Here is a 13105-nt window from a genome sequence, read left to right on the forward strand (position 1 = left end):
CAGTTCTCCCTTTAGAGATACATTAGTCACTGTTTCTGCACAGTAGCATTTTTTTCCCTGCAGCAGTAATTTGATTGCAGGATTTCATTTAGTCTCCATCTAACTCTGTTCCAAACTACTTCTGCCTCCAGCATGGCACAGGGTGTTCAAAATCTGTGGTAACTCTGGCCATGATTTTCCCATTTTTTTTTTTTTCTTCTGCCATCTTTGCGCCAAAATACCAATAGAAAGCACGGTATTCCCTTGCTTCCTGCAAGCCGTTGTAAATGTTAAGTGTATTTGTAAACTTTAAATGTATTTATAGCCTGTCTTTTGGGGTAAAATCCACACTTCACTTACAACCCCCATCGAAATACGATTTGAAGGCACTACTTACATTTTCATGTTGAGTTTTAGTCAGTGGCATTAGTTTGATTTAGGCAATACTAAAGGTGCGTGCCACCATCCTCAGCTGGTGAGGATTTCTAAGAGTTTTTTGCCATTAAAACTTTTTAATTTTTTAAACTTTTTTTTGATGTGTGTTCTGTCTGTGTTTTCTGGTTGGGGGAGGACAAAGTGCTTTGAGATAAGAATGTGCTGGGCCGATGCGGAGGCTGTGGATGCACTGGTACATGCTGTTGGAGATTACTTTCACGTGGAACAGCAGCGTTCATAGGTGCAGTTTTGCTTCCATCGCCATGTTATATAAAAGCCTGTTCGCACAAATAAAGGACTTGAGCCTTAACGAAGGGAAAACGAAGTCCAAATAAAATATCCTGGCGTAAACCATGCCAGAAAAGAAACTTCCTCCCATCTATCGGAATCTGACACAGATCTTTTCATTCATCCTTTTACTTGCCTTTAGGCATACCTCCCAGTGGTTGTTAGGCAACCGTAATAATGTTGCTGAACATGCAGGCTGGCTAATTGGATTGTCCCCTTCTTGGGTTTTTTGTTCAGTCTCGGTCGTCTTTAATAAGGCAAGCACATGCAGGTTGCTTCGTTGGCTGATGTGATAAACCAAGGGGCTTTTAAGAGTTCTGTGAAACGTCAAGGGCAAAACTTTGAAATCTATGCAAGCTTTGACATTGTACTTAATCAAGAGTGTAAGAATTTACCTCTGTCACTACAGAAGTCTTGCTAAATTCTGCTTTAATTCAGCAGATTTCCCAGCTGTATTCAAACCAGCCTATTCTAATGAGAATTTTTGGCTGAAAGGCAGTATCTACTCACATGAATGGAGCTGAGCTGCACCACAAAAATGTAGTGTTCAAATAGGCTGAGAATTTCCTGCGCCTTGTAACCAGTGTCACTAGGGTAGTCTTACTGACAAGAAATGTGTTCAGAAAAATAGCAATGCTGTAGTACAGGATGCGATGCCACAGAATAAACAACATATATCATAAGGATGGCAAGGGGTTTGTTCTTTGTTACGCTCATACAAAAATATATTTAGCGTGTTGTTCAGGAGGGCCTGTTTCTCTGTGCCAGCTTAACATGAGTGAATTCTTGCAAGTGGTGTTGAACTTGAGTGTCTAGTAGTTTCCCTGGTTGTTCTGAGTACATAAACTAAAAATGCATGTGACTTGCATTTACATAACCAAACTTACCTTGTATTAATTAATGCAAGGCAATTTGGTGTGGCTTATGTCTCCCTTTTTTTTTATTTTTTCTTATCTCATTGTAGATTCACCAAGTTGAAGAGCCTTAACCTTTCCAATAATAATTTAGGAGACTTCCCACTGGCAGTCTGCAGTATTCCAACCCTGACTGAACTCAACGTGTCCTGCAATGCCCTCAAAAGTGTTCCAGCAGTTGTAGGCGAGATGCACAAGCAAGTATTTTCGTAAAACTTAGTGTACACAGACTGATAATATAGACAACAGGCAGTTTCATGACTGTACATAATCTTGCTATGAGAAACAGTTTAAACCTACTGGGTTTTGTCAGAGGAGACTGGTTTGTAGATCTGCATGGAAACAGTTGTGAGCTGCGGGTGGAGGGGAAGCACCCTTTGTGTCTCGAAGCTCTTCCAGTCCCCAGTATTTGACACAAGGGTCACCTTCATGGTGAAGATGATCTTTAAACCGCCTTGCTTATGTACTTCAGCCATCATACAAGTTGCGGTTCTGGAGATGTTTGAAGATACGATACAACTGCCTAGCACAGCCTGCATTTCATAGTTGCAAGGCTTTTAATTATTTGGTTGATACCTTCTGTAGCAGATGTTAAAGCATTATTCCTTAACATTTTTCTTTCTTCTGCCCTTTTCTATATTTTATTTCACTGTAACTGCAGCAGATTTGTGTGTTTATAGGAAGGAAATGTAATTTAATAGGTCACTCACTTTCTTCACTCTCCCTTCCCCTCCCCTGCCTTTAATAGCTTGCAGACATTTTTGCTGGATGGCAACTTTCTCCAGTCCCTTCCTGATGAACTGGAGCATATGCATCAGCTCAGCTACGTGAGTCTGTCCTTCAACGAGTTCACTGACATTCCAGGGGTGCTGGAGAAGCTGACCGCCATGGATAAGCTCTGTATGTCAGGAAACTGCATGGATACCCTGAACCTACAGGCATTAAAAAGGATGCCTCACATTAAACATGTGGATCTAAGGTACGTATTTGAAAAAGGGGAAAAATAAGTGGGTCTAAATTATTGGTATTGAAATGGTTTCTCTTTGGCTGTCAGAATAGCCCCTGGGTATGAGTCTGTTGTGTTAGTCCATTGAACCATGTTTCTGGCAGTGTTACGTAACTCACAGCACTTGCCGTGACTTAGCACCCTTCTTTGAGGAAGAGGTAGCATTTAGGGGGATCAATAGTTAGGAAAACGGGTTGGGGAAATTAATATTTATACCAAAAACCAGAACAAAACAGTGCCTGGGACAGTAGTGACTTCTGCAGTTCTAGTTGGGGCAGTGTTAATATAATACAAATGATAGTCCCTGACTCAAAAAGCTTCTGTCTGAAATGTTAACAGATGTGTGAGATGAAGAAAAGGGCAGTGAAGGTGAGAGGACAAAAATGGATATTTTAATATTTCTTGGTATGTTAAAAAGCCTAGTCCACCATGAGTAACATTATTTTATTGATGCTCTCAGCAGAGTCTAAACAGATCCTTATTACAAATGGCTCTGGTATGAGGTGGTTCTTTATTCTTACGGTCTTTGGGGAAGCCAGCTTCTGCAATCAGCTGAGCAATGCTCAGTTCAGAGCCTGGACCATGAGGTCCAAATAACAATGAATTTTAGAACCATTTAGTTAAATTAAGCTCTTCAAGCTAAAACTTAGCTCGTTTGTACTGTGCTGTACCGTACTGCTGTGTAGCTGTCAGACTTTGCAATCAAGGAAGGGCCAGCAGAAGTTAAAAAACTAGCTAAAATAGATGGATGAATTCTGAAGTGTATATGGTGGGGTTAAAATATGTCTCTGTGTTTGTATGTATGTTAAAAGCAAATAAATAAACTGGCCTTAGTGTAGGGATGCTGTGGCTGAGCTGGCCATGAGTTCCAGCAGTGCAGTTCCAGCCCTCTCATTGTCTGCCGCATCCTTTCCGCACCAAGCAGCGAACAGTGGTTCTTCGTAACGCTGCCTGGAATAGTAAATGTCGAATGCATTTGTAAACTGCACTTGCTGCACAGTGAAGTGCTTTGCTTCAGTAAAATCAGAAGGAAGCACTGCTTGGGAACGGAAAACAGAAAAAGTAGGCTGTGGTACTGGAGGGGGCATATTACCCATTTTCTTTTAATTGGATGATGTAGCTATTCTGAAAACGCAACTGTTACACAGAGGGCAACTCTGTGAAAGCAAGAGTAACAACAGAACTGCAGGTATGTGCCCTCATCCTCGCTTGGGAGGCTCAGTGGGCCAACAGAAATCACTATATCGATTTTAGTGTTCTGGTCAGAGCTGAGAATTTGAAACTGAACTCTTTGGAGTGCTCTGCCATCTCAAACATTGCTGGGTTATAGGTAATCTTATTTCAGTTGTAACTTCTGGGGAAGTTGCTGAGTATTGGCAGTGTCAATGCACTGCAGTGAAGATGTGATAAAACCTGTTCTCTTTCTGACACACCCACCCATCTTGGGTTTCTGCTTTGTTTTCTTTCAACACCCATTTTCAGGCCTCTGAATTTGCTTGCTGTGAAACATGGCAAAGCAAGAGGCAAATATGGGAATTCATAAATCTCAATTTGGCCTTTCAACAAGGCAAGAGACTCCAGTATCTGCAGGTTACTCGTATCTGCCAGGCTTCTCCAGCAGATGCTCGTGACAGGCCAGCAGAAACTATAGAGGTTTTGTTCTTTTTGAAACTATCGGTCACAAATAACAGCCAAATCATCTTTTATTTTTATAGATACAATAGCAGTAATACTTACATTCTTGCAGGGCTTTTTATCAGTAGTTTTCAAAGCAGTTTAGAAAGGAACTTGGTGTCATCATTCCTTTGTCATGATGGATAAAACAACAGAGCTGATCCATCCTGCGTTTAAAATACCATAACAAAGGGGAAAATATTTAAAATCAACCTTGATCAGAACCTGGAGGCATGCTAGTTTAATCCAGCACAACTGATTGTAGAGTGGGCATTGGTTTGTCAGCAGGAGCCTGCCACGTAACTACACTCAATCTCCTTTTTTGTCTGCAAGATTGAATTCAATTAGGAGATTGGAGGCTGATGAAATAGATTTTCTGCATCATGTGACCCAACTGGATCTTAGAGACAACAAACTTGGGGAGCTGGATGCAACAGTTTTCAACAATGTCGAAGTGTTACACTGTGAACGGAATCAACTGGTAACCCTCAAAATCAGTGGATATTTTCTCAAAGCGCTGTACGCTTCCTCAAATGGTAAGTGTGTTTTCAGGGCAGCTGTGTGGTATTGTCATCCGACTTCTGGTTTTCGTACCTGGTTCTCTGTGGGATGCTTATGGAGTGCAGGGCATGTAATCAGGAGGCTCTTGACATGATCCTTGGATAAAAGGGTTTCGCATGTGCCGTGTCATGCTACTGCCAATTCTGAGCTTAGAAGTGACTTCCAAATAACACCGAGCTACTGATTTGGAGGTTTCAAGACTGTGAAAATCTTAAAATTTGGGCTGAAATTCCTCTCTATGTCAACAAGGAGGGCTCTTGAGGTTGTCAGTTTTTTGGGTTGTATTAATGTGTTGCTTTACCAAGGCAAATAGGAAATTTATTGCTTTTCCCCAGAGTTGAGAAAGTTTGAACAAGTGGCCGTTTGTGAGACAAACTAAAACAATATATATTTTTGCTATTACCTCTAGCTGCTTACTCTGGCCAGAAAGCTCCAAAATCTGTAATGCGTAACTTCATTTGTATTCAATGATAAAAATAATGCAGCATTTTCCAGTTGAATAACTCCTGTGTTCCATGAATAGGATTTGTTTGATCTGTCTCTGGAAGCTGCTATTACTTAAAATACTCAGTTTGCACCACCATTTTTATTGGTTGGAGTAGTTTGGTATGGAATAAACAAAATGCAAGCTCAAAGAGCTGTGAATTTTCTGAACAGTCTGCACTACCTTTAAAAGGCTGTCATCTTAATGATATCCAAGCCTGTGCCTTCATTAAGTATTCATGCCAGGATCCTTGTAGCTGAGAAAAGTTAACAATCTGAGCATGTGCTGTGCAATGTGAGCTGAGAACCCAAGTCAACCCCTATCTTGCAATCAATTGCCTGTTTGGTCTTGCTGTTCCTCCTGGCTATTCTCTCTTTGCACCCTCAGCCACCTTGTTTTAGTCTCACCTTCCAAAGGAACTGTGATGCTTGTTACATTTTCACTTTAGTGAATTTTCTGTACACTTAAATAAATGTCTGCTGGTTTTGCTTCAACCTTAATGCTAAGCACTAGCTACCTAAAAACCTTAGAATGTGAAATATTATTGAAGCAATCAAAATATAACATTACTAGCAGTAGTTGAGATGCTACAAAAGGTCTGTAAGGCTGCCTGAACCAGCAACTCCACAGGGATGCAAAGACTCATGTAATGTGTTGAAAAATTCTCTGGATCTTGCCATGGCATGGAGGACTCTGGTGTATTCTGTTGCATGGAACTTGCTGTTCCATAGTGGGGAGTCTCCCTTCCGTGCCTGTACCATTAGTGACCAGTAAAAAAAAAGTAGAGCAGGTTTGTGACTGACTATTCTGGGCAGAGGGTTGCGGAGGTGAAGTTACAGCTCTGGGACAAAAATGGAAAAATGAGAATTTGCCATGAAACTTTTAAAATCCTCCAGTTTCTCCTCTCTGATCAGTTTTGCAGTGTCTGTCATAGCAAGTACAACGTAATACAGCAAACATACTCAGACATAATAAAGAAACAAAACTCAGTTTACAAAGGTTCAGATCCTCTGAAGGTGTTCAGGTTACTGACTTGTTCTGAAATGTCTCGGGGTTGGCTGCTTAAAGTCACTCTTATGGAACAGCCATTTAAGTGCAAATCTTTATCACCACTTCTGTTTTTATTTATTTTTCCCCCTAGAACTTGTTCACCTTGATGTGTATCCAGTTCCTAATTGCCTGGCTTATATGGATATTTCTAGGTAAGTATGTTTTTTCTTGGGCCTGTAAAATATACGTCAGTGAGGCTTATGGAAAAATGACATTCACTGGTATTTTACTGGGAGGGAGTGGGGGCAGGAATTGGACCTTGAGATATGAGAAGACTGATTTTCAGAGTTAGAGGATGGGCTTTTTTCTACTGGCCAGTTCTTCCCTGCTTCCTTTTTGTGGATTTACCTTTTTATTTTTTTCAGTGCTAAAAGCAAAATGTGCCTTTATAGTTAAAGGAAAAGAGTTTCCCTGATTTAAAGATTTCCTATCTTATACAGATACAACACGATGATTCAAACGTGCACCAATATGAGACATGTACAGAAGTTCCTTTCTGGATATGTCTGTGTCACAAGCCCAGTGTAGGTGATGACTTGGTAGTTTACTCATCAGTACGGCAGCTCCTGCAGCTCTTTGTTGTTCTCCGCAGCCCTGGCTGCTGCAGGGATGTCTGCAGTTGCCATTTGAATGCATCCGTAAATCTCACCTTAACAAAGGAGGTGGGATAAGGAAAGAAGTGGAAAAGGAGTTGTTTTATTTTGTTTTACAATTTAAGGTCTGAATCTGGAAAACATTTTATACATGTGTATTAATGAATTACTCATCTGCATGTTGAAGTGATAATCTCATTCATTAAAAAGCCTGCTTAAAGCACTCTTAAGTTGTTGAGGGTGATTGTAACAATTAGTGAGTTAACCTGGGTGAGTGGCCATCAACTTCAAAGTTTCATCAACCATGAGTTACTCCCATTGTGCACCTGAATGTAACACACAGGTGTGGCTAAATAAGTGTGATTTCCTGAAAAGCATTCTTTGTAAAGCTGTGTTCTCCGTTTAGCTGTAAATGAAATTGGTGCAGAATGCATGATTTTTATCACAAAACCCTTTTTGTGCCGCAGTTCAGCAATGGCATTGTAACTAAATGGGTAGGGTGTCTTTAGCTTCTTGGCTTGCTTGGAATTTGGGAAATCTGTTTGAGATTGAAAAGGAAGCTATCTGAGGATAAGGGAGGTTGGTTTGCTATCACATATTTTGGTTAAAGGCTATTGTATGAATGAACTATAGGATACAAGTACATGAACGCGCATGAACATTGATTTATGTTCATGCTGTGTAAGGGTCCTATTCCTGAACTTCAAGTCTGTGAGTGCCTGAATATTATTTGATGCCCAGTTTTGCATCTGTGTATGCTAACTGAAGTAGTGATTATGTGAATGCACATGCACACAATCTCCTCCGTGTATTTTGTGCTGCTAATTTTTGTCTTTAAGGCAGGATACATGGGTGCCCCACTGTGCCTAGCTGCATGTTTTCAGTGCAATATTTGGAAAAACTTACCTTGAAGAACTGAATTTTTAGAAGGGTTAGTTTCTGTGAAGACAAATGCAAGAAAAGCAAAAATGCTTGACTTTAAAGATACACAAAAAAAGATTTTGCTCTATTCAGTGAGATAGCTGAAGAGTGGTAGAGTGGATTTCAGGATTGAATTTATGAGGGACTGAAGAGGTGTGTTTCAACTGTGTAGGGCGTGAATATTTTCTGAGGAATATCTCACAAATTTTCTTCTCCATGGAGAGACTTCTTCATCCTCGATATTCTGATATTCTTAATACTTTTCTTCCCCGATAATTTGGAAGCAGCTTTTTCCATTTTCTTAGTGGCTGCACATCTAGAGAGATAATAATGCTGTTAGCTTTCTTGCCCCCTCACTCCGGACCTTACTGCACTGGTAGTGCCCTTAGAGAAGGAGGGGTGATACAATCTCATAGTAAACTTATCATGTAGAAGATTTATGTCCTGCAGGTATCTGTATCTCTCTTGAGGCTGTATTCTTAATAGTCTTACATCTCGATTATCGTTTAGTTATACCTCTTTGTGTTGTTTATTCATAGAAATCACTTGGAAAACCTGCCTGAGTGGGTATGTGACAGCAGGAAACTGGAAGTGTTGGATGTTGGCCACAATCAGATACGTGAGCTGCCTGCCCGGTGAGTCTTGCAGACCAGTTGCACAATGTGGAACAGGATAAGCAATTCAGAAATAATTGCTGATTCAGTGTTTAGCTTGTTCCAGTGACTGTCAGGCCCGTTTTATCTTTTGTTTGATTTTATTTTTACCTTGTGGGGTGTCGTCATGCCTCAAGCTTCCACCCAGCCTTTCTTCTTTTACTTTCATGCAGAGAAAGCAATGCCTTTGAACTCCAGGTGGAAGTTTTGAAGCTGTTCATGTGGCTGTTCAGGCAGGAAAGCCCTTCATTTTTAATACTGAATATTAAATATTTACAGCCATAACTTTGCATGACAGTTTAGAGATCCAGAACTCGTAACATAGTTTCAGTGGTGCCTAGAGACTCCTGTTCACAGCCCTGTTTGAGTGAAAAAGGGCTGAGAGGAGAAGGTTAAGCCTCATCAAGCAACTAGAGCAATTGCCTTTGCTACAAAGATGATCTCTTTTCCGGGAGCCTAAACTTAAAATTGATAAATACAAATGATAGGAAAGCAAGTGAACAGGAAGGAAAATAGGAGTTGAGTTTAAATAATAAATGGTTCTGATTAGTTTTTTCTAGAGAGACCTGTTCCAAGTGAGTATCCTGGTCAGGTGCTGGTATTGAGAATTTTTGAGTCCCTGACTTCACTGGAAGAGAGCTGTAATTCTTGGCTGCTCTGTACGCTTTAAAAGAGATGTTGTGAAAGGGAGAACATACTGGGCGCAAAGGGTGAAATTGCGTGGGGATGTGCAGAGCCATTGAAGATTGTAGACAGCTAGTATATGATGAGCTATTAAATACTGTCCTTACAGAGCTGTACAGCACAGAAGAGCATCAGAAACCAAAAAGGATAGTTTTGTCTGGGTCAGATGAATGTGCCATATGGTGTAAACTGGCAGTTTTAGTGTCATAAATGGAAAGAGAATAGATTTCAGAAATGTGGGCAGAAAAGGGTGTGAGGAGATTTACCAAGCAAACTAATGGGCTAACATGCAGACTATTAATCGCTCTGTTTTTTCACACAAAGTGAAACTGCGCCTACTCAGAAGGTGGGGGGAGCAAAAGTGCATTTGCCTTTCATTTGCACTTCATAACAGCAAGGAGTATCAAGGCATACCGGATATCTTTGAGAGATTAATGATTAGCTGAAATTAGGTACAGTCAACATCCCACTTGTCTCTCCTCCCATCTTATCATTAACCCCAGGAAACAGCTTATCTTTGAAAGCTCTTCTTTGTAGTATGTGTCTAGATAGCTTAGCTCCTAATAAGTCAGCTCAGCTTTAAGGCCCAGATCAAAACACAGGCTTTGAACCTCTGTTAAACTTTAGGGAAATTTGAGTCTGGATTCAAATGCAAATGGATCAGGCGTATAGACCTACTGTTAAGTATCAGGTAAATACTAGTGCCCAGTAAGTGCGTTCATGTGCACTGCTGTGTGCTTTTCCTTCTACATAGAATAGCACTCTGAAAACCTGTGAAGTGAGTGAGCAGGACTCTCTAGGAGGATGCTTGCAACTCTAACCACAAATGTTCAAGCCTTGGCTGACCAGCAGTTTCTTGGAATCCTGAAGGTTGCACCTAATCTAAGCAAACTACAGTTGGTGCTATGGGCATTCGCCTCTTGAAACAGAAAAACAATCCTTGAAGACAAAGAGTTGAATCAGTTGAGATAGAGGGCTGTGTACTGATGTTTGTCTCAATTAAAGAAAATAGGAACAAGGTACGCTGGGCTGTAATGCAGCCATTTCTGCTTTAAAAGTACTGAAAAATAACAAAAAGGGTACTTAGTCTTAGCTATGCAGGACAAATTCATTTTCCTAAAACTGACGTTGCCAAAGATTCCCCAAAGAAAATGGAAATGTTTCTATTAAGAGTTGCCAAAATGTCCTTGCTGCCACCAGTGAACAAGATGTCTGTCTGTATTTTTGTTCTTTTTTGTCTGTTTTTTTTAAAAGATCTGTTTGTATTCAACATTGTGTTCTCTTGAACAGTTGCTTACTAAAGGAATTGGTTGAATGCTTTTACCAAACGATGTGTTCTCAGAAGATGCTGAGCAGCGTGCTTGTCCTTAGAACTTTTTGATCCCATCAAAACTTCCAGTGGGAGTTGGGCAAGTGGGAAAGCTGCCCATAGGGAAGAGCAGTCCCAGCATCCTGGTTCCCCACCCAGCTTGAGAACTAGGTGTCCCAGGCTCATCAGGAGCTTGCTTAGTTATATGCTGGTGGTTCAATCGCTCTTCAGGCAGCCCAGTTCCTTTGGTGCTTGTGTAACTTGGAAAATAAGAGAGAACAAACAAAATCCCAAAGACTTACTCAGTTCTTCTAAATTATTTATAAAACGTATTTTCATGGAAAAGGTAATTGCTAAGGTTTTTGCCATGATTTGAACTTTTTTTATTTTAAAATGGCACTGCTCCTACCCATCCAAAAAAAACCCCAAAGCGATAAATTTTTTTGGAGACGTTGGTAACCAATTTTGCTTTTTCCTGTAATGTTTGGTGTTGATGATACTGGCCAATCTTGATTAGGAAAGGAAATAGAATAGAAAGGCAAATCCGTAACTGAGAGAGATTTTCAAGTAAAAGTGGAGTGAAACAAAAATGGTTAAATGATGAAAACGTAATAGATATGCTTATCACTGTATGATAAGTCTCTTCACCCTGTGTTGAGCCTTCTGGAATAATACAGCTGGCTGTTGACTTGTATCCATGGTCATAACGCAGACGATCCAGCCAACTGAGATAACTGTTAACGCTGGCGCACAGATACGGAGTATGACTGTATCTGTCAAGGGGAAAATACTCAGCATACTTCATTGATTATTTTGGCACAATAATCCGATGACCTGATGTATTGTAGGGAAGGGGGGCGGGGGGAGGCTTTTTATGTGTATTTGGGTCATTGTAACAGAGGGAAGATTTTTGCTTTAATGCTGAGTAATTTAAGAGTTTTTGATTGAAACAGGTCAGCATGATGCACAGGCCTGCCAGATTAAACAGTACAGTAGTGGGAATGTAAGACAGGTGGCAGATGAAGAATAATCTTTTTTTCTTAATTTGCTGAAAGTGGTTGCCGTTCAAAATCAAGAGTTGCTCCATTTTTGAGGTCTTTAGGTGCAGATTTTAAACTCCTTATTACGTTATTTATCCTGCAAATTTTAGCTTTACTATTTAATCAAAACAGCTGTTTGTTCTTGTCTCTTTACGTTGCCCTCTTCTCCCCCTCCCCTTCTCTCCCAGCCCCCCCCAAAATGGAGCAGGGTGATGGGACTCCAGGTCATCTATCGCTTGTAAAAGCTCAAGAAAGTAAAGCCGATTAGATAAATTTCATTCGCTGTAGAACTGGAAAGGAGGCTTTATGTTAGTCTGGTATTAACAGAAAAGGAAAATGGGGGGGTGGGGAATTGCATTGGATTATGAGTCAGCACATGATGAATAGAGCACTATGAAGCTTGTGGGGTGACTGGTGATTTCACCCACACTCCTGAAGTTCTTCCATTAGCTAGGGGGATCCCACAAGTGCAGTTTTCTGCAGCCATTGTTAGCAATTACCTCCTTCACTGTCGTGCTTCTATATTCATGTTTTATACAGTGCAATAAGATAACCCTTTCTCACTACTTTCACTCCTGAATCATCCTTAAACCTCCTTCCCTGTATCTGAACAACCTTTTTAAGAAGTTGGTGGAGAGTGGGAAGACATTCTTGGATCTGTGCGTAATTAATACCATGTCTGCTAATCAGTTGGCTGAATCACTTTCTTGTAATGAACTGTGATATTACACCCAAATTCTCAAAGCAACTCTTTTGGTTTAGATTTTTCTCATTTTTGGTGTTTTTTATTTCTCTAAGGTTGTTTTACAGTAGTAGCTTGCGTAAGCTGCTGGCAGGACATAACATGTTGGGAAGGCTACCAGATCGGTTTGAACGAACGCAAGTGGAGGTCCTGGATGTGCAACACAACCAGCTCCTTGAACTGCCATCTAACCTGCTTTTGAAAGCAGACAGGTAAGTATAAAGAAATTTGATCTCGACTTGCGTGTGAGGAACCTTGCTTTGTGTGTTACTTCCTAGCTGAAAGGGTAATCTGAGGTTCCCCTAATTTGAAAGTTGCCAAGCCTTGTGTGGTAAGAACAGATGTCTGCCCAACTCACCAAAATGCATTCTTTTTAGTCTGGTTTTGTTGCCTTATAAGGTTGCTTCTTTTTCCCCACCAAGCTCCTGCTGAACACCTACTTCTTGAAATCTAGCTGTAAAGTGAAGCACATGCTATTTTCTGCTACATACACTGAGATGGATTAGTGGCAGTTTCTTTAAATACATATTTCTTAGGCTTGTTTGATGGAGTGTGAAAGCTTTTTTTTCCCCTTCAGTCAGAGGCTAGAACTTATTTATACCTGTCAAACAAAACAAAATCTGTGCATAAGGCTGTCAGAATAACTCAGTTATTCCCCTGTCCTTGCTTTGTGAATTTTTTATGCCTTTCAAATGTTTCCTGGCTTGTATCAGAAATAATGTGGCCAGCAGGACTAGGGAAGGTCCCCCTGTACTCAGCACTGGTGAGGCCG

The 13105-nt window shown here is 40.6% G+C and overlaps 1 protein-coding gene across 1 annotated transcript in view; it reads left to right on the forward strand.

Annotated features, from left to right (window-relative positions):
- The window catches only part of PHLPP1 (PH domain and leucine rich repeat protein phosphatase 1), a 141949-nt gene that overhangs the window by 101818 nt on the left and 27026 nt on the right, over positions 1 to 13105 (forward strand). The window contains exons 5-10 of the mRNA XM_076330418.1: positions 1667 to 1813; positions 2365 to 2595; positions 4630 to 4832; positions 6483 to 6543; positions 8445 to 8540; positions 12390 to 12545. Coding sequence (XP_076186533.1) covers positions 1667 to 1813; positions 2365 to 2595; positions 4630 to 4832; positions 6483 to 6543; positions 8445 to 8540; positions 12390 to 12545 — 894 coding nt within the window. The remainder of the gene's footprint in view (positions 1 to 1666; positions 1814 to 2364; positions 2596 to 4629; positions 4833 to 6482; positions 6544 to 8444; positions 8541 to 12389; positions 12546 to 13105) is intronic.

This window comes from Aptenodytes patagonicus, chromosome 2 (assembly GCF_965638725.1).
Source record: "Aptenodytes patagonicus chromosome 2, bAptPat1.pri.cur, whole genome shotgun sequence".
Lineage (NCBI taxonomy): Eukaryota > Metazoa > Chordata > Aves > Sphenisciformes > Spheniscidae > Aptenodytes > Aptenodytes patagonicus.